The sequence below is a fragment of the Atractosteus spatula genome, chromosome 2 (genome assembly GCF_055471065.1).
Source record: "Atractosteus spatula isolate fAtrSpa1 chromosome 2, fAtrSpa1.hap1, whole genome shotgun sequence".
NCBI lineage: Eukaryota > Metazoa > Chordata > Actinopteri > Semionotiformes > Lepisosteidae > Atractosteus > Atractosteus spatula.
The window spans coordinates 33,970,460-33,988,795 of record NC_142707.1 but is presented as its reverse complement, the minus strand read 5'-3'; the positions used below and the strand labels follow the sequence as shown (position 1 = coordinate 33,988,795).

The window sequence follows — 18,336 nt, the reverse complement described above, 5'->3', positions numbered from 1 at the left end:
TCTGTTGTAATGAAATGTAGCCCTAGAAAACTGAGTAGCACAGAAATCTCCCAGAATGCCTTTTGGTGTGATTGTATCCCAGCAGAGGATAAGCTGTACACATTACCCAGTGGAACAGTAAATGACACTAATAAGAAATAAGACAAGCCATGTTTTTACATATGAAATAATTTACATTGCATATTTACATTGTTAAATCTTCATTAAAGATCTATCAGCAAGAGAAATAAATGTCAACCACCAATTCTACCACCAAAATGTTCTAATTCTAAAAAAAGTTCATCCCAAGCAGCTGAGATAATTGAACTTTAATAATTGAATTTTAAGCAGTCTGGGTTAAATTTCAGGCCTGGGATGCTATATGCATAGAGTTTGTATGTTCTCCCTGTGGTCAGGTGAGGTTTCCCCAGAGTGCTCTGGTTTCCTCCCACAGTCCAAAGACATTCTGGTAAGTTAATTGACTTCTGGGAAAACTGGCCCTGGTGTGAGTGTGTGTGTTTGTTTGTGTCTGTGTGTTCCCTGTGATGGATTGGTGTCCCGTCCAGGGTGTTACCTGACTTGTGCCTCTGGCTGCCTCATAATATTGTACTGGATAAAGTGGTTAGAAAATGGATGGATTTGAAACAGTCTATTTTCCTGTTTCTAGTGCATCTCATGCTGGATAAATTGTACAAAAAGTATTATCATTAAACATGTATGAAAAGAACTGAGAAAGCACAATATTAATGGAAAATAGTTTTTACAGACTAGTGGGTGCACCATATTCTGTAATTATAATGAAACTAGTTCCTGTCATAAAGGTTACACCTTTCATTTAAATGAAATGCAAAAGAAATCCATGTCTCTTGTGCTTTGCAGGAGCAAAGTGGGACCTGCAGCAATATTGTGTACCCTGCATTGAGTACAGGGCAGTAAGATTAAAGCCTGTCATGTCCTCTTCTCAATTAAGATTCAAGCTCTTATGCATACACAGCAGCCAATGTCTAATTTAGTAAGCTGTAATAAAAAGTACCCACCTAATCAAAGGCTTCTAGTCTAGAGAAAATAAGGCATTTATTACTTGGATTAGGAATGTCCTGGATATGAATGTTGAACGATGGTGAAAGATTATATATAAAATGCTGTACACTATTATTACTACAAGTATTTGATAAGGGAAACTTCCACTAGAACAGAGCGTTGTACTGTAAGTAAGTAATATCTGTCAGACTCTACATGACTCTACAAGCCAAAACTACAAGTTTCTGCCAAGTTTTTGCTTACCTTAATGCAGTAGTTCTATCCTGGTTCTGGAGTACCCCTTCTTCTGCTGTTTTTTGTTCCAACCCTTAATGACCAACACTAATTGGCATCTGTAGTTGACCTGCTTGCCGGTTCAGTTTTTGTCTGACTGCACTCAGTCCTTGGTTTCAAAACCAGAAGTAAAAGTGCATTATTTCTGACATCTTCAGCACACAGGATGTCATGCAGTCTTTCCCAAATTTGCTTATTAAGATTTTTTCCCCGAGTTCTGACCCAACAGCTCTTAACAGGTGATCATTTGATGCTGATAAAGACACAGGTGCCAATGATACTGTATCAGACACTCCCACTGTGAGTCAGTGTTTTTCCTTCTGCTTTAAGTCCAGTTAATTCTATTTTATCTCGAACAGCTGAACTAGGACAGTCCTGAAACAAGTAATTGTCTCAGGCTTCACACCAACTATACATGTCATTCAGCAATTTAATTCTCAAAAAGCAAAATGAAATAAATCAGCAGGTGTGATTAAGGGCCAAAGCGAATAAAAAACAGCAGCCATAATGATTCTCCAGGTCAAGGACCAAGAAACACTGCTCTGTTTCCTGAGTGGTATTGGATTGAGAACATATAATATTGTCTTATTATTGTTAGGTTATGGTGATAATTCTATTTTGGAAGAGCTTGGTCAATAACCATACACATAATATTTGCATTTCATTGTTCCATTTCTGGGCAGTACGGTTGTACATAGGCTAGCAGTTCTGCCTTACATTGCTGTGTACTATCTTTGTGGAGTTTGCATGTTCTCCCCATGTTTGTGCGCGTGTCCTCCAGGTGCTCCGGTTTCTTTCCACAGTCCAAGTGGTAAGTTAATTGGCTTCTTGAAAAAGTGGCCTAGTATGAGTTTGTTTGTGCTTAAGTCTATGTGTTCCGTGTAATGGACTGGTGTATTGTACAGGGTGTATACTGCCTTGTGCCCATTATCTGCCATGATAGGCTCCTTCTCCCCCACAACCCTGTATTGGATAAAGCAGTTAGAAAATAAATAGATGAATGTTGCTTTTCTTTGGTGTGATAATACATATTTGAATTTGTAGTACATTCATCTACATTTGTAGAACAAAGTGTTATTTTTTACTAGATATTTTATTTTCTTGGAATTCACACTATACACCATTTGATTTTTTGTGCGACTGTGTAAATAATTATGTTGTTTATGCATGTTTCCAAACAAGTTAATCTTTCTTTTCCAGTTAATCCACAGGTAAAAATAGCTAATTAATGCTCTGATGAAATGCTAAACTGTAGAATTTGCTATTTAAATTGCACCTGAAAACTAAAGACCAAAAACAGCACTAACATTTAAATGAGGAACAGAATATTGAAAAATCAAATAACAAGGACAGATGTTCAAGGAACTGGCATAAAACAGAATTTCTGAAATGAAAAGTGAAGAGGTTAACTATATGTAACACATCTCTACAAAGGTTAATTCAACAATTTTAAAAATCATCAATGCTGACACTCTGTAAGTAGTGCAGAAAAGAAACTTTTATTGCTGCTTATATTTGCTAACGTTTCATAACTTTTGGAAAACAAAAACCTAACAATTTCCGTAAATGTATTCAAAGCAACTACATAAAAGTCCTTGTACCAGAACTCTTTTAAAATAATCTGTCCCTTCTGAATTGAACTGTATACAGATTTGTGTTAAATTGGGAGGTAGCTGCACACCCTTTGACTAGTAAGGCCAGAAACCAAACTCTTTCATTCCTAATTTGATAAATGTGTCTCCTGCTTCCGCCTTGCATGCCTCCTCACCTAGAAGGAAGGGAATCTCAGCTGCCACTCATCCAGCTTATGGACAGTATCTTAGGAGTTTCAAATACTTCAGCCACAGATGTTCCCTGTTAGGGTAAGGGTGTAATACAGAACACAATAGACAAAGACATGGGCCAAATAAGCAAACATTTGTTATCATGGTCAATATTAGAATCAAAATGGTTTTATTGTATTCTATCTTTATCCTGAAACTTATTAAATAAATACATTTGATTTCAGGGGACTGTATTACAAAAATCTATATTATTACCGTGTTCTTACAAAATTTAGTTTTCCTTGAATAGCACTTTGACTCTTTCAATTTTCATGTTTATTAGGATTTCGGTCTCCTGCTTTACTTTGCTTGAGTTTTAGGAAAAAATAGCTAATAATACTGTATTTTTTAAATATGTGACATATAAACAACACTGCTTGGAGTTAAAACATACAGTTATCCTTGTTTTACTGTTGTGAGACGTTTTCTAATCAAGCATCCAAGAACAACAATGCTTTATTTACCAGTTTTAAAGGAAGTGTTCTAAGGTCTTGGACTATAATGTTTAAAATAAAACAACTTTTCAAAAAGAGAAAATCATGTCAAGTACTACTACATCTAGCCCAAATAAGTGCATTGTGTATATTCAAGTGCTGTATTTTGAAAGGGAAAAAATCTTACTGTTAAGGAGTATTTGAAAAAAACAAAACTGAAAACTCTCTCAAAGATGAATGAGATACAAACACATGGGGATCCTTAAATCTTACATGAAAGCACTTGAGGGAGTGGGTGAATTTAAATGTGAAGAACAGTTTGAGTCCATTGGCAGTGTCTGTAGTTCGTTTCAACATGGAGTTGAAACACTGTTATTTACAGATAAGAGTTCTATTTCTGAGATAAATAAGTGCAGCATGCTGAATATCATCAGCAGCTGTAGCTCCTATGGGTACAAATTAAAAAGAAATGCCAAAAACATTACATTTCAGCAGTGTGATTTCCCACTGGAATCACCACTGATTTGGCCTGGTGTTTGTGGAAACAGAAAGCTCTGATTCCCCCACCAAAGGAAAGTGAAAACCAGTTCGAATTAAGCAACCTGAGTGTCAGTTAAAAAAACCTAGAACACAATAAAAGCAGGAGTCACAGAGCCCCACATATAGCATTTATACTTACAGCATGTTATACTTACACCTCAATAGGTGTTATAATAATTAGTAACTCCACAACGTTGTAATGCTGTGAATAAAAAATAATTATCCAACTATGCTTTAAAAATATATATGCAATTAAGAAAATTTGACATAATTCAAATACAAGAATTCGTCTATAATTCAAGCTTCATCCTGGAGTAATTTGTGTTGTGCTAAGTAAATATTGATTGTGAAATGTACAATTCTTGCCAGTATCTAGATATCTATATTTAATGTCTGGAATAAAAAAGTCACTATTTTTTTATACCAGATTTGGAATAACCAATTCTTAGTCAGCTCAGCCTTACAATCCCTGTATCCAACATGGAGGATAAGAAATTGGTGAACAAACTCTTCTGACACATCTGCGAGCCAGAGGTATTTGTCATTTGACACACTGTGTGTTCCAGTGACTTTACAGGACAGTTGAGTTTCAACTTCAGAGCTGGAGCAATCTTCACTGCTAGCTTAGAGGGACCTGACATCATCCCAAGAAGAAATTCTAGCAAGCAAACTCTAGTTTATCCAGCCCTTGCAGTGCTTGGCCGATTGTACAGATGCTTGGAGAAGTCTGAACAATCTGCTCCCGTTCTCTGTTGAACTCTCTAGTGTAAAGTGATTTTTCTTTAAATATGTTTGTTTTAGCACATTAACTTTGTAAGGTTAGTAAGAGAAAAAAGAAGTTCATTTTAAAATTCAGGTGCAGTGGTGAACATCACATGCTTTATTATGCATTCCTGAAAAATTAATAAAAGAGATTTTAGACACTCGTTGGATAAGACTTTTCCTTATCTAGTTGATCCTTTATAAGTAATTTATTGTCTATGGGAGAGCCTAACGATTGTCAGTATGAGACTCACAACAGTTTAAAGGGATGACGGGAAGCAGGATTGAACCAAGAAGGCATGCATTGTAACATTTCAAACAAGAGAAGCCCGTTAGGTAGGTAGTAGCTAACTGATCCCGATTATGATTTATTAATTATATTACATATATTACTGATTTCTTGAAAGCAGCCCTGGTATGAGCCACAACATGGCTGTAGAGTTTGTTCTAGACCTCCACAACCAATTGTGAAAATTATTACCTCAGTTCTAAGTTTTAAATGTATTTCCCCACATTTTTCCAAGTGTGACTTTGGTCCAAAAGCAAACAATTAACTAAAACCTTCTCAACTGTTGCCAAATTTGAGAAAAAAAAGAGCACCAGGTTCCTTTTTTACTTAAAGGACTCCCCCAATTTAATTTTAATGAAAAGGAAAACAATTCTCATAAATATTAATATGTACAACAAAACCCAGCTAAATTCATTTCATTTACTGACATCTCATCCTTTTACATCTCTTTCAACTGCTTATTTAGGTCCAATACACCAGGTTATTTTTCTTTCAATATCCAGATTCATTTTTTTTTTTTGAGCGTGCAGATTCCAAATGACATTAGATGAAATAAAATAATGTCAAAACTCAACCCGGCTCTGTTCCACTGCAAGTTGTCACAATCAATCAGTTGGTTTGTGCAGAGCATGGCTAGCATGCCACAAACCAAGAAGAAAAATAAAAAAAATAAACCTGCCCAATTTTATGCAGGTTTGGAGAGTTTTGCTGGCTGACATTGAAGCGCACACCGATCTGTCAGTTTGAGTTGTGTCTTTTCGGTTCATGGCCACTCATTCCAATTGCATGTGACAAGACCTTCAGCCACTTTTTTATTTTTTACAGTTCTGCTCATGAATTCTTATTCTACTCATGCTTAATCCCTGAAGATTTGATGGTTAATACATAATTTGATTCACAATCTGGTCTTCCACTTGATTCATTGTGCTTTCCTTTGAATGTTTAGTCATTAAAGAAAAGGCAACTCCTGATTACCTTTATAAAAAAGTCCTGCCACAATTTACCAATGTTTATGTGAGTCTGTAACAAGTTAGCAGATTCTCCGTAAGATTTTAGCTGCACCTTTTCAATGTTGTCATTCCAGTTAAAATTAAGTTTTATTAGCTATGGCATCTTATTTTTAAAAAAATAAAATGGCCTTTTGCATCACATTAATCAGTTTACATTAACTGGTTTTACTCTCATTTTGCTTTCAGTGGTATTTGAATTTGATACAATCTTATTTTTCACCCATTAATTTGGAATAATTAATATTCAAGCAAAACACAAGTCCTGAGAAAGCCATTGATAAATCACTTGAAAGAAAACATACAGACACAGGCACGAGTATTCATGCAGTGTGAAAACGCCCAGAACCCAAAACACAAGACCACCCGCTACTTAGCTGCAGTGTACACAGACTACAAGTAATGGTGATTTCCTGGCAAGGTTTAGTCAAGAGATGGCAGACTTTATAGACATACTGTACATGTACTGTATACCACACATACCCTGGAGTTTCACACTTGTGCAAGAGCATTAAAATGCCTTGGCCAACATCATTTAGGGCAAAGCTAAGACCAATTATTTTATTCTATTGGCCACTGGTCTTATAATCTGGAAATAAAAACAGACCTGTTTATTTACATAAAAGTTAATTACATTTTATCTAATAAATGTCTTTTCACACTGGAGTTGGCAATTAAGCAATAATACTGAACAGGTACAGTATAATGCTTAAGTCATTAAGTATTTATTTCTTTCAATACATGAGCAATTTTACAATTAAAACATGTCAGAATTATCCTAGAAATTATAGGCCAAATGAGGTCCCTGAATCTGTAGTAAAACTTCTTCTCCATTTCTAAAACATTGTCTTTCGATAACAGAAAAAGAAGAAAATTTGCTTCTAAAACTGTCCTTCTCCAATTTTACGGCTCATCACACTTCATTAATCTGTACTATCCTGACCAAAGAATTAAGCAAATGTTAGGATACTGAAATTATTTGAATGTGTACAAAACATGTTTTCCTTTTTTTTATTATTTCTACATATGCATGTATTAAGATTCATTTCATGTGCTGACTTTTACATTGAAAGCTTTATTTATACCTCTTTACAAAAAGAATGGTTAATGCAGCATATTAATTCACAATGTTTTGATTCAACTGGTGTTGTTAACTGTACCTGCATTACATCACTGTAGGAGAATGCCATAACAGAACCACTTAAAACATCTCACTCAGAAGAACGTACTGGACATCTCCATATCTGCTACCCAGCAACCCTCCCTTGATGGTGCAAACTGTGGACACCCTCAAAAGCAATTCATGACATCAAGGCAATGTGGTATTACTATTTACATAGATATCATTTCCATCTTAAAATCCACACGGCATTCTTCCTTCTCTGAAGTTCAAGTGCATTGGAATTGTTCTTCTAATACTAAGGCATCTCCTAGTCCATTTTCCTAGATTTACTGCGGATAAGCTTCCACAATCATAGCGTGGCCCTAAAGAAACAAAGGAAAAAATTAGTTGTAAATATTTGACATCATTCACTAAAACACATTAGTTAAAAAGATTCTGCACCACCTTTGATGATCTATTTTGGCTGCATGTAAATATCTTTTAATAACTCCAGTTTGTGAATGTAGACACTTTAAAGCAACAGAAAATGAGTATGGCAAGAGTCAAGAGGCAAAAAATAATTCAAAGACGAAACTACCTGCCCCCCAGCAGCACAGGCTGCAACCAGGCCGTACTGCCCCCCCTCCTTCATCAGCCTGTGAGCAGCTGTCGTCACCAAGCGGCAGCCAGTTGCTCCAAACGGGTGTCCCAGGGACAGAGAGCCTCCCCATGTGTTAAACTTCTCCATAGAGGGAGCGCCAACCTATACACACAAAAGAATCATGTCTGCAATGAGTGCTTTTGTGCTTAATTTGGGCTTCATAAGCCTAGGAAACTAAAGAGTTGTTAGTGAGTTTTAGTGAGAATAATGCAAAAACCAGGACGGCATGGTGATGCAATGGTTAGGGTTACTGCCTTGCAGAGCTAGGGCCCTGGGTTCAATTCCTGACCTGGCCGGCTATCTGCATGCAGTTAGTTACCCTGTGTTCTCATGGGTTTCTTCCAAGCTCTCCAGTTTCCTCCCACAGCCCAAAACATACTTGTCGGTTAACTGGCTTTTAGGAAAAATGGCCCTGGGTGTGAGTGTGTGACTGTGTTTGTATCTGTCTGGCCTGCAATGGTCTGGTGTCTTGTATCATTCATACCCCACTGTGTGCCCACTGCTTGCCAGGATTTGCTCCAGCTCCTTAGTACTTAAAGAGTTCCAATCTGACGCACTAAACATATGTTTACATTTTTACTGGAAACTGTCTTAATGAAGTGACTCAACTATATAATTTAAGACTTTCCCTACACACCCAAAAAGCTACAGTATACAGAATACTTCACGAGCTTGTATCTTCAGCTTGATAGGGTCAAACTACTGACATTTCTATAAAACACACTGGAAATTTACAACACTAAATTCACAACTATAAATTGACCACAGTGTAGAATTCTATTCAACAATACCAATCCAAGAGTATCAGTGGATTAAAATTGAACTGCATTAAAAGACTGCTTTCAGTAAGAGATTAATCAAGCAAATTAAACAGCGAAGATATCGATCAGATTATATTTCAAAATTTAATCATGTATTTTTACACCATGGATGTTAAAGAGTTAAGTTCAATAGAAGCCAGTACTTGAGCAACATCATGTCCTGTTTTCACAATAAAATTTAATTTTATATTTGAAGACAAAATAGAGAGTAACAAGATGCCGAACGGACAATTCAGCAGATTTGAGTTTAAATTTAAACAGCAGAACAATGGACTGCAGATTTCCATGATATGTTAAAAGTGAAGCAATATTCACCGACAAGGCACATAACACTACTTTGGGGATGAGTAAAATCAAATGCTGATGTTTTCTCTGGGCTAAACACACTTTGCAGCTTAGCATCAGGAAAGCTATTCAAACTGCTTCCATTTAGAACATTTTTACACAGTGCCAGGAAATTATAGAATCCTAAACATGGTCCAACTATTGGCAGAAAAGTAGGTATGACTATTTATTTTTATAACGATCATGCAAAGTCTGTTTAATAATTTAAAAAGTAACTATTTTATTAATCAGTTGACAATAATGATATTAAGTTCCCAGTAAATATCAAGCCATTTTAGGCTGCTGCTAATTCCTAGTGTTTAATAAAGTGTTACCGTACAGGGTGACCTCTTCTTCAACACTGCTATTAGAAAAATATAGGTTAATCAACTAACAACTCCCACAAACTGTAAAAATATTTAATCAAATTACAGTCCCAAATGAAAGATTGCGATGTGTTTACATTTAAACATACCTTGGATTTTCTCCCCATATATGTTTGTGCAAACCAATCAGAGTCCATTGCTTTAAGATTAGCCATAATTTGACCCTAGAAAGAGATATTCAAAACTTGATTAGACATTTTTAGGTAACTGCAATACCTATGTATTATAAATCTGAAAAACTAAATTCTACTTAGTATACAACTGAAACTCTGAAAGCTAATAAGTGAAAATGCATAAAAAATAAAATACATTATATACAATATTAAAAGTTGCAAATATGATAAATGAAAACAAAAGGTACAAGTGCTTAGACACCCACCTACAAAACTCTTCTTACTAGTACAAAAATAATACTTACCGCAAAAGCTTCATGAAACTCAAAAACATCAATGTCAGCCAATGTCAAACCACTCTTTTCAAGAACTTTTGGTGTGCCGTATGTTGGGCTGCAGGAAATTGCATTGACAAATATGTGCTGTTAATTTTTATAAACCTTATAACTATTTTCTTGATGACTACAGTACTTTGCAATTTCAAAAATCTTAAAATATCCAACACTTTTTAAAATTGAAAAGCTATAAATGCTAATTACAAACAATGTTTAATTTACGGAACTAAAATGTTTTAAATGTAAGCAGGCCTAGTAATGCAAAACTTACCCTAGTAGCAGCTGATCTTTGGGATCTTGAGAGACATACACAAAATCTCTGTGCAAATTAAAAAGAATTATTAAAATTAAAAGTTATTAAAGTTGCAACAGCAAGAGATAAAATAAAGGATATAAAAGATAAAACGAGGATGCCAACATTTGTACAGCTACATTCTAGATCAAAAGGACTGTTGCCTTTTATGCAAACTTCAGATACTGTACAAAATGAAGACCTCTGTCCACAAACTACCAAACCTAAGACAAATGTTGGTATTAAAATTATAAGAAGCAGTACAGCAACACATAATTGTAAATCAGTACAAATTGTTTAAGATGATTAAAAACTAAAAATGATACTAAGCAAAGTCAAACATCATAGAATACAAGAGTTGGAGAAAGCTATTCATGTTCAAAAATCTCTCATACAAATTTGGGTACTTTTCTGATGTGAAGCAATCTTGTAATTCAAAAGAATAAAAATGCATTTTCTTTCCTAATAAAGGTGATGTACCTCAGGTAAGCTTTTGGCTTGTATCCCATTGCCAGAGCTTTCTCTTCCGACATGATGAGGACGGCTGAAGCACCATCAGTCTTTTTAAAAAGAAAAACAGATGTAATATTCGGGGCACTCTTTACATTACGTCGCAGCACAAAACAAAAATTAGATGTGTGAGACTGAGGTGCAGAAATCTTGATTTCAGAGCTCCTCACATTACCATGGCGGGGGGGGGAGTTTTTTTAGAAGCAGAAACACAGAGTGTGATATGTTTTAGTTTGCAGAACCAACCAATTTGCAAAACATTTGTCATTTTACTTACCAAGAAAGAAGAATTTGCTGCAGTGACTGTTCCATGGGGCTTCACAAAAGCAGGTTTCAGCTTGCTCATCTGCTCAATGGAGCTTGGTCTAATCCCATTGTCTTTGCTAACAGTCTCCCTTCCTGTTGAGTTAAAACCACCAAGAATTAATGATCACAATGGCAAATATTATATTGACTGATATGGTACAAAACAATTTCAGAGCAGCAACAAAAAGTGATCTAGCTGCAAACAAAAGATATTCTGGACAGCAGTATATCCCTTAACGTGGAAATTTAACAGTTCAAGCCTGAAGATATTTCTGGATCTGGAACTATAATGATATCGGTGTAATTTGGGATATAAGCATTAAAAACAGAGACAGAATGCCTGGTATAAGGGAGTGAATATCTGCTGAAGTGCAGAAACCACAATAAATCTTTTCTTGTTTACACAGGCCATCATGAACAGAAAGCACCATACTCAGCGCCTTATCTACCTGGTACTTTGAAGCTGATGACGTCACTGAGAAGGCCTGCATCTTCAGCCTTCTTGGCCAGTGTGTGGGAGCGAAGCGCAAACTCGTCCTGCTCCAAGCGTGAAACTCCAAAGGCGGCAGCCAGCCTGTCAGCAGAGTGGCCCATTGTCTCGCTGGTGGAGAACTCCGCTACAGCTGGAAGCTGCAATAAAATCATTTAAATTTCTTATATTATATATATGATAATTCTGTCCGCCTTGTAGAAAAAGTTAAGAACACGAGTAACAGGAGCTGATACACTGGCAAAGCACAAGAAATAAGAGAAAATTGTTTCTCACTGTTTAACTTTTCATTCCAGTAGAGTTTTAACTAGGCACACAATAATGAGTTAATTTTGCCCGCATTAAGCAAACAATTAACAGACAATTACCTCAGGTGCAAGGTAACTGGGGCGTATTTTCCCAAGCAATGCCAGCTTCTGGCCCATAGTCTTGGCCTTGTTCAGGGACAACATTGCCTTTCTCATTTTTCGACTGTGGCGAATAGGAACATCAGACATGAACTCTACTCCACCTGCTACCACGGTGTCACACTGGCCGGAAGCTATCAGACCCACAGCTGCACAGAAACAGGACCAGACTTAGTTTGCAAGAGAACACAAAATGCACACAACGTTACGCAAAAATCCCAAACACCATACCTCCTGACACTTTCCCTTAATGTTTTTTTACTGACTTTTTCTCTTTACAACCTTTAAATGGACAGATGGCTCCAAAGCTATAGGTAACACTCAAATCAATGGACTGGAAGGACTGTTCAAGACAGACAATTTCTGTATGATTGTTTTCGGTATGGGTAATATATTTAATTAAAATTTAATGATTATGACATTAGAATGTCCTTTTAACTTCAATAATACTAAAGCTTTGACCTTCAGAGACAAATTTCACTTAATTAATGCCAACGAGCTGCATTTTGAAAGCTTTGTTGTTGCTTTTCTTCCTAAATAAAACATTCATGAAAAGCTTCAATTAAAATCAGAGAAAAGTGTTCGTTTTCTTACATGCACAAGGAACCATGAAGAAGACGCTCAGATAAGAACGCTACTGCTATGTTTGAACCATTGGAAAAATTGAATTTTTCGACAGTGTGTAGTTGAACGCATTTCTACATGTAAGTAGTAGAGATACCTGTAGTCATTGCCTGATTAGATGAGATACAAGCCATGGTGACTGTATGTGCTGGAATTCTGTCTGAAAAACCAGCTCCCAAGGAAGCCTAAAACACAGAATTAAAATAAATTAGACATGAAACATTTAAGTGCAGAAAGTTTCATATTGGTAAATTCAACAGAGGATTTCACAAAACTGCCAGCACACCTTTCATTACATTTAAATCATAAAGGGTAATTCCTCAAATATTTCTGAAACCTTCAAGCAATCCAACAAACTTTAGAAATCTAAGAAAAGCATTTAAATGAAATACTGTGTTAATGAGAACAGTTTAATTTACCACAGCAATACATGGAAAGGCTGGAACTAATTCAAGACAGAGCCACGTGCTGCCAACTAGAGCAAAAGTCAAGCTGTTGTTAAATATACAGTTAAGCAAAGCAACAACTGCATGAGTATTTTCAATGCTCGGCTAATTGATATCATATTTCAGAAACTTTTTTTATAGCTCACATGAACGATCACTTTTCAGTTTCATTTTAATAATCTTACAAACTAGGTGCCTTTTTGCTGGAATGACAACTGGTTATTAGAATTAATCAATGAGTGTTCCCATAGGAGTTCCCATGAAGCTCCATGATTAACATGGAATTCTCCTCTGCATGTAGTGCGGATTCATTTTCGTTCAAGTACACAGATAAAGGGATTCACGAAGGAATGGATACACTGGATGGCATTTGAGGGGTAACATAGGGAATAAAGCACCATAACATTACAGTACATGGAAAAACTGTAGATTCAATGGGTTTATTATATTAAGACATCACTTCAAAACATTCCCTTGAAAAACACTCAGCAAAATGGGACAAGACTTCTGAGATATGTAACCACTCTATATTCTGATTTAACTATGCATTAAAATGAGTATGCAATGTTTCTAAGTGAACCCTGCAGACCCATGTAATGCTGTACATGTCCAAAATGTTTCTTCTTGTGGTGGTATGATTATAGAGGCTTGAAAATACAGGGTAAATGTACAAAATGAAAATACAGGAAAAATTTATTTGTAGGAACAGAAATGGAAATGTTATTATATCAATATAATATGACACCTGAAGAAGGCTCCACGGCCGAAACGTTGTGTTCTCTTTCTTCTTTTTTTCAGCATGGAATAAACCTATTACTTGTTCCTTTGCAGCCTACGCATGCTGACGCAGCTACCCACCTGAATTATATCAATATTACCCATAGTTACAAAGCAGCTATGCAAGAGATACACAGGAAATCCATGGAAAACTGCCAGAGTGCTTCTCATAGAAGCACTCCACATGCATGAACAAAAAGCAAGGAGGGTTGAGATTAATCTGAAAGTTGATCGTTACCTCTCTGGCAACATTGCTGGTCTTCACTTCCTGGATTACTGTTCCGTAAACAATATAGTCAACAGCAGTTCTTGGGATGCCAGTCTTGGTGACAAGCCCCCTGTTGAAAGATGGTTTAAAACTGTACTAAAAAAAACACCTTTTTGATTCTACATTCTACATATATTTAGTGTTACGGAATTTTCATATTGCCGTTTCCTGAAATCATACCCATTACCAAAAACATTTTAATAAACGTAACCCCAAAGGAATATTATTTGAATTTTACAATTAATTTTACTTACTGCAACGCTGCTCTGGCCAAGTCATGAGGCATCAAATCACTATACCTAAAAAAATGACACAGAAATTTAGTCTTAGCTTGAAGGTAGATAATGACTGGCAAAACATGAGCTCTAATTCCCAACGTTAAGGGTAAAAAGATCACTTAACACCCAAACAGCATAAAATAAATACAAGCATGTTAAAAAAGAAGCTGAAGGGTACAGCTGTAGCTTCAACTGTTAATACACTACTAGGCTATTTTACATGCATTTGCTTGTAGCCTACTATCACAATGTATTTAAAATATTTAAATGAGCCGCACTGAAAATACTTTTATTGACTTCAGGAAAGAAGAGTATGTCCTGAATGAACGGATGGGTGGATGCAGTTTACAATTCAGGTGTGTAAAGCCAGATTGTTTTTCTTCAGGGGAATAGCCTTGTAGCATCTTTTGTCCCACCCCATCAAAAAAAAAAGAAAAATGTTCTGCATATGAAGAAACAATTATGTTTTCTTTGGGAATTAATCCATTAGTTTGAATTAGTTTGTGCATTAACAACTAAGAAATATTATACTAAAGACATTTATATTTTTACTTACGTTGTTCCAGACTGCAAAAAAGGGGTGCGCACTCCTTCAACTAGAACGATATTCTTCACACCAGGTTTTGCCAGAGTCTTTTTAGTTTTGGGTTGTACTACAATAATAAAGACAAAACATTCAGAACGTTTACATTCTTACAAATACTTAACATAAAAATAAACTTAACCAAAATAATTGATGGTATTGTCAATCTAAATCTTTAAACACATCTTTTGTAAAACACTTTTAAAACTTTAGGCATGAAAGCACTGGTAATAAAGTAATATGGATCTGGCAATTAGAACAACACAGATTTAAAAAGGATTTTGAAGAATCAAAGATTTAACACCATAAGAAAGGATAATTTATTTTTAGTCTTCTGGAAAGTACTGTAATTATCGAGAAATTATTTTAATTCAAAACCTCCAAAGGTAAAATAAACATTTTGCTAAAAAAAACACTTTTCTTTTTTGCACAAATGGCACAAAAGAATTAGACTATACCTTGAGCTTGTAAATGTGATGTCGTAGTCAGTGATCTAGCAGCTGATAAGGATGGAAAATACAAAATATTTCCAAGGTTAATTAAAACATTAATTGTATATACACTAAAACCTATATTTAAGAGCTTTCCAATTTTTGTCCTGATATTAGCTATTTTTAATTAATGTAAGAAATTGAATAGATTCAACTCAATGCAAATAAACTGAACAAATTCCATGCAAATGGCTTGACATTATTTTCTGATCATGTAGTTACTGCAGAAATAAATTAGCACAACAGAGCAAATGCTCTTCTCCTGTTCTAAGGTTCTGAGCATATAATAGGGTACCTGGAGTGAAACCAGAAGATACCAGACTGGAAATCCCAACTGACAGACTAATTTATTCTGAATTTTATTTTTATAACCTGTTCTTTTTTACTTACCAAGTTTAACAACCCAGGCAGAATTGACTGGGCAGTTCCTAATGCCATGTGTCAAAATGGATGCCATTTTTGCTGTCCTAAAATGCACAAGAAAAAGACGTCAACATTTATTCTCCTTCTGTAAGGAAAATGTAATAGAACCCTGATCTTTTCCACAGTAAATCTTAAGATTGTTAGGCAAAGTATTTCACTTACACTGAATGATCATAAAAATACAGGTATAATATCACGACTTTCCGTTTATGAAGGATTCATGATTTTAAGAAATGCAAAGTTTACCAAAAAAAAGCTTAAAGCTTGTTTGTAAATGCATATATATAGAGAGAGATCTTAAAAAGAAACAAAACACAAAATTAGATAAATAAATATCTAATAATGTTTAGTGGGGGACAAGTCAAAGCTTAATTTTGCCCCCACTGTTTTCTGTAACATTTAATGAACATAACTATAACTCGTCTTCCTTTTTCATAAACCACAACTTCACAACAGTATTAAAGCTTTAAATGCAAACCAATCCACCTGAATTGTTTCAATAGTTTTATTTAAATTCAGCATGGTAAGTGTTTTTTTCCTTGCCTTTTGCATAGCAACCACATGAACCTAAGTTAAAGGTTGTTCTCAAGATAATAAGCTTGATTTGTGTGAGAAGAGAGTCATTTCTTCGCATAAAAAGCAACAGGGCTACAAATGCAAAACTTTATAAAACTGTACCAATCCTAATCTATTAAGAAAGAAAAGAAAAAAAATCAGTTCAATAATGGCCTGCGACTAGCCCATTTCGTGGTTAGTACTACAAGTACAAGAATCTCATCCAGCCATTTATTTAAAGAATCTAAGATATCTCAGCTTCAACATGGCTGGGTAGTGTCTCCTGTTCCTGGTCTGAAACGCACTTCCGCTTGTGTCCAATGGCTCATTCTGAATGATTCTGCTGGGTTGACATTGCCAATGCATGTGAGGATTCTGAATCAGGTTCTGGATAATATCCCCCTATAGCCTTCTCTGATCATAACTAAAAAGTTCACGTTTCTTCAGCACTATAGTGTAGGACAATCCCTTAAGCCCCACAATGTTACTAGTTACTCCTTTCTGGATGGATTCTAGAGTAGCAATATCTATTTTATAAAAACATGGCGAGTTAAATTGTATACCATATTCTAAATGATGCTGTCCAGCGCAGCAGACGTCTGACAGGCTTTGGTGTCAAAATTGTTTGACTTCATGGTTGACCTTAATGACATCTTTGAAGTGTTTTTTTTTTGCCTTCTGCTTGAGTGTATGACGTTGTCTATCCAACTTCACACACACAGGGTATTCCAAATGAAGTCTGCATCACACAAATGTTAAAATTACCCCCTGAGTTAAGTTCTACTCTTTTAAATATGTAACCTGCCATTTTGATAAAACCGATAAGCCAGTAAACTGTTCTGCAACGCCGCTGCCTCAGTCTACACAAAGAAGCTAAATTCTGTTCTAGGAGACGCAAAAGCATTTCAGTAATTTCTCAAGCATTTCTACATATTTACATTAAACTCCACCTTTTCAGAAAAGGTAGTAAAACGCATAGGGAATTCATTATATTCATAGATCGGGTGTTCCGGAGCGAGAGTTTCCTATCTGGGTGGAAGCACCGCCCACCGCTACACTTGACCTCTCACCTACTTCTCCAACCTCCATACCACACGAGCCTCTGCAATGAAACAATACATTGCAGTTCATTTTGGTTGGAAAAGTAAGGTCTGTGATAATGCAATCCACAAAATTCAAGAACTGTGTTCCCGTAAATGGTTACACAAATCCCGAGATTAGCAAAAAAGTGGGGCACTTCTTACTGGTAAAGAAAACTTTCAAACGATGTTGGAAATGCAAGGCGCTTGCAAAAATAATACAAAATCTGGCTCAGACAGCCCTTAATTTCGCACGATTTTCTCGTTCTAGAATAGAAAATGAATTATTCCGATAACGTACCAAATCATTTAACACGTAACTAACCTTTTAAAAATATTCATCAGTTATCGAAAACAGTACTGATTGCAACTTATTGAGCATTGTATTTCATTCACATAAAGATAACATCTATACGAACGAACGATGCAACCTTTAACTATTAAGTTAAAGTATAAGTAATAGGAGTGCCAGTGGCGAATGTGCCACTGATATAGAAGCGCCTGAATTTGAAATTACTAATGTGAAAACTGCAACGCAATGATGTGCACGTGATGTTTTCCCATGACTTAAAAAAAAAAACAATGCATGCAGCTTTACATACTTCTCTGCTTTTTTACACATGTTTTAGCGCTATGTCTGAAAGCATTACCCGATTTTATTGCTTTCTGGCGAAATCCGCTCACCTTGTCCGTAACGGAATACTCACACGCAACGCCCAAACCCTGACTGACCCGGACACAACAAAGCCTTACAGTTGTCTCTCTCTAAGGACCTTCGACAGGTTGGGCTTTCCCAATCTGCGCCTGACATCCTTGTGTGGCTCGTTACATTAAAGAAATAATAGTAGGAAATTGAACAACAGTACAAACTGGAAACCTTAATAATTTAGAATATGTAGACTTTTATATATATATTT

General features: G+C 35.7%; 1 protein-coding gene across 3 annotated transcripts; it reads right to left on the bottom strand.

The window, feature by feature from the left end:
- Positions 1-6,851: 6,851 nt before the first annotated feature.
- Positions 6,852-18,204, bottom strand: hadhb (hydroxyacyl-CoA dehydrogenase trifunctional multienzyme complex subunit beta). 3 transcript variants are annotated; one of them, XM_088909629.1, is made up of 16 exons: positions 18,104-18,204; positions 15,753-15,829; positions 15,330-15,371; positions 14,845-14,941; positions 14,265-14,309; positions 13,981-14,080; positions 12,617-12,704; positions 11,857-12,044; positions 11,448-11,628; positions 10,970-11,091; positions 10,663-10,742; positions 10,162-10,209; positions 9,861-9,948; positions 9,532-9,606; positions 7,849-8,013; positions 6,852-7,633 (listed from the first exon to the last, which is right to left on the bottom strand). In XM_088909629.1, exons 2-16 carry the CDS (start codon positions 15,817-15,819, stop codon positions 7,598-7,600), a joined length of 1,422 nt encoding a protein of 473 aa, XP_088765755.1. In that variant the 5' UTR covers positions 15,820-15,829; positions 18,104-18,204; the 3' UTR covers positions 6,852-7,597. The 3 variants fall into 3 exon arrangements, with proteins under 3 accessions (XP_088765755.1, XP_088765756.1, XP_088765757.1); XM_088909630.1 differs by having other exon boundaries at positions 18,070-18,163; XM_088909631.1 differs by lacking the exon at positions 18,104-18,204 and adding an exon at positions 16,904-17,082.
- Positions 18,205-18,336: the final 132 nt, after the last annotated feature.